We start from the raw sequence: 1,532 nt of genomic DNA on the forward strand, positions 1-1,532 counted from the left end.
GGGAGATCTCAACCTTACAAAGCAGGGCCCTCCACTCATGTAAATAGTGCTAAAGAATAGAGGCAGAATCTACTACAAGTGATTGGGACAGCTACCTTTGCTTTCCACAAGTCCATGGAAGAAAACATGAACCCAACAAGTCATAGGATGGGAAGAAGCTGGACAGGCCCTTAGCCTTGACTATAAGGCCCTGGCAGCTGGACCACAACTTGGTGCTTTGGGGAAATGGGAGCGGGGGAATGAAGAACCGCTGGGATCACACCAGCAACCCCCTGGGTGGTCATCACTTTGGCCTGAGCCCAGCTCTGCTGAGCATTTTGACCAAAGCCATCCGCACCTCCCGATTTCTCAGACTGTAGATAAGGGGGTTGAGTGTGGGAGTGACAAGGCTGTAGAATAGGGAGACCACGTTGTCCTGGTGTGGGCTGTGGTAGGCACCCGGCACCATGTACATGAACACAGCAGCACCATAAAAGAGTCCCACTACCGTGATGTGCGAGGAGCAGGTGGTGAAGGCCTTGTTTCTGGCCTCCTCAGACCGCATGCGTATAACAGCGCCCAACACGTGGCCATAGGAGATGGCAATGAGGGAAAGGGGAAGGACAAGGATCAGCACCCCAGAGGTGGACAGCGCCAACTCGTAGGCCGAGGTGTCTGCACAGGAGAGCTTCAGCAGGGCTGGCACCTCGCAGAAGAAGTGGTCCAGGATGCGGGAGGCACAGTAGGGGAAGTGCAGAGTGATGGAGGTCTGGATGGAGGCATTGAGCACACCTGCCAGCCAGGAGGAACCCACCATGAGCAGGCACACCTGACGCCTCATGAGCACAGGATACTGTAGAGGGTGACACACAGCAACATAACGGTCATAGGACATGAGGGCCAACAGGATGCCCTCAGCCACACCCAACAGGGTCAGGAAGAATATTTGAGCTGCACAACCCTCAAAGGAGATGGAACCTTCTCCCTGCAGGAAGTGGGATGCCATCTTGGGGATGGTGACCAGGGGAAAGCCAACATCAAACACAGAGAGCTGACTGAGAAGAAAGTACATGGGTGTGTGGAGCCGGGAGTCCATGCGGATCAGGAAGAGCAGAGTGGTATTGCCCAGGAGGCCCACGGTAAACGTGGCAGCCACCAGGGAGAAGAGTAGCTGACGTGAACCTGAGTGACTGAAGAGGCCCACTAGAATGAAGTCAGAGGTCACTGACTGATTCGCATCCCCCATGTTTCACACAACGTACTTTTGCCGTAGGAAGGATACCAATGGCAAGATGCCTGGGTGGGGATGGCAAATAAGTTTCTACCCACGTGCCAACCGCCTCCACTTGGTAGTGGCTGCCTGGAGAAGTATTACAAGGTCACAGCTAGAATCAGCAGTTGGAAATGCCATAATCAGTGAATGACGTCTGTCACAGGCATGGGATGGGACAACAACAACTTGCATCTCCGAACAAGATACTTGGCCACACCCTAGTAAAGAGTGATACACTGATTCTTGAGGTCCAAACATTGAAGTCCAAGTCAAAGACGGT

At 53.5% G+C, this 1,532-nt stretch overlaps 1 protein-coding gene across 1 annotated transcript; it reads right to left on the minus strand.

Annotated features, from left to right (window-relative positions):
• Positions 1-283: 283 nt before the first annotated feature.
• On the minus strand, positions 284-1,225 carry LOC123607552 (olfactory receptor 2Z1). The gene has a single exon (XM_045497052.1). It carries the CDS (start codon positions 1,223-1,225, stop codon positions 284-286), a length of 942 nt encoding a protein of 313 aa, XP_045353008.1.
• Between the last annotated feature and the right edge of the window lie 307 nt (positions 1,226-1,532).

The sequence above is a fragment of the Leopardus geoffroyi genome, chromosome A2 (assembly GCF_018350155.1).
Source record: "Leopardus geoffroyi isolate Oge1 chromosome A2, O.geoffroyi_Oge1_pat1.0, whole genome shotgun sequence".
Lineage (NCBI taxonomy): Eukaryota > Metazoa > Chordata > Mammalia > Carnivora > Felidae > Leopardus > Leopardus geoffroyi.

Bases quoted from the DNA above. Each gene is read 5' to 3' on its own strand.
- LOC123607552 (XM_045497052.1), bottom strand. From the start codon at position 1,225: ATGGGGGATGCGAATCAGTCAGTGACCTCTGACTTCATTCTAGTGGGC.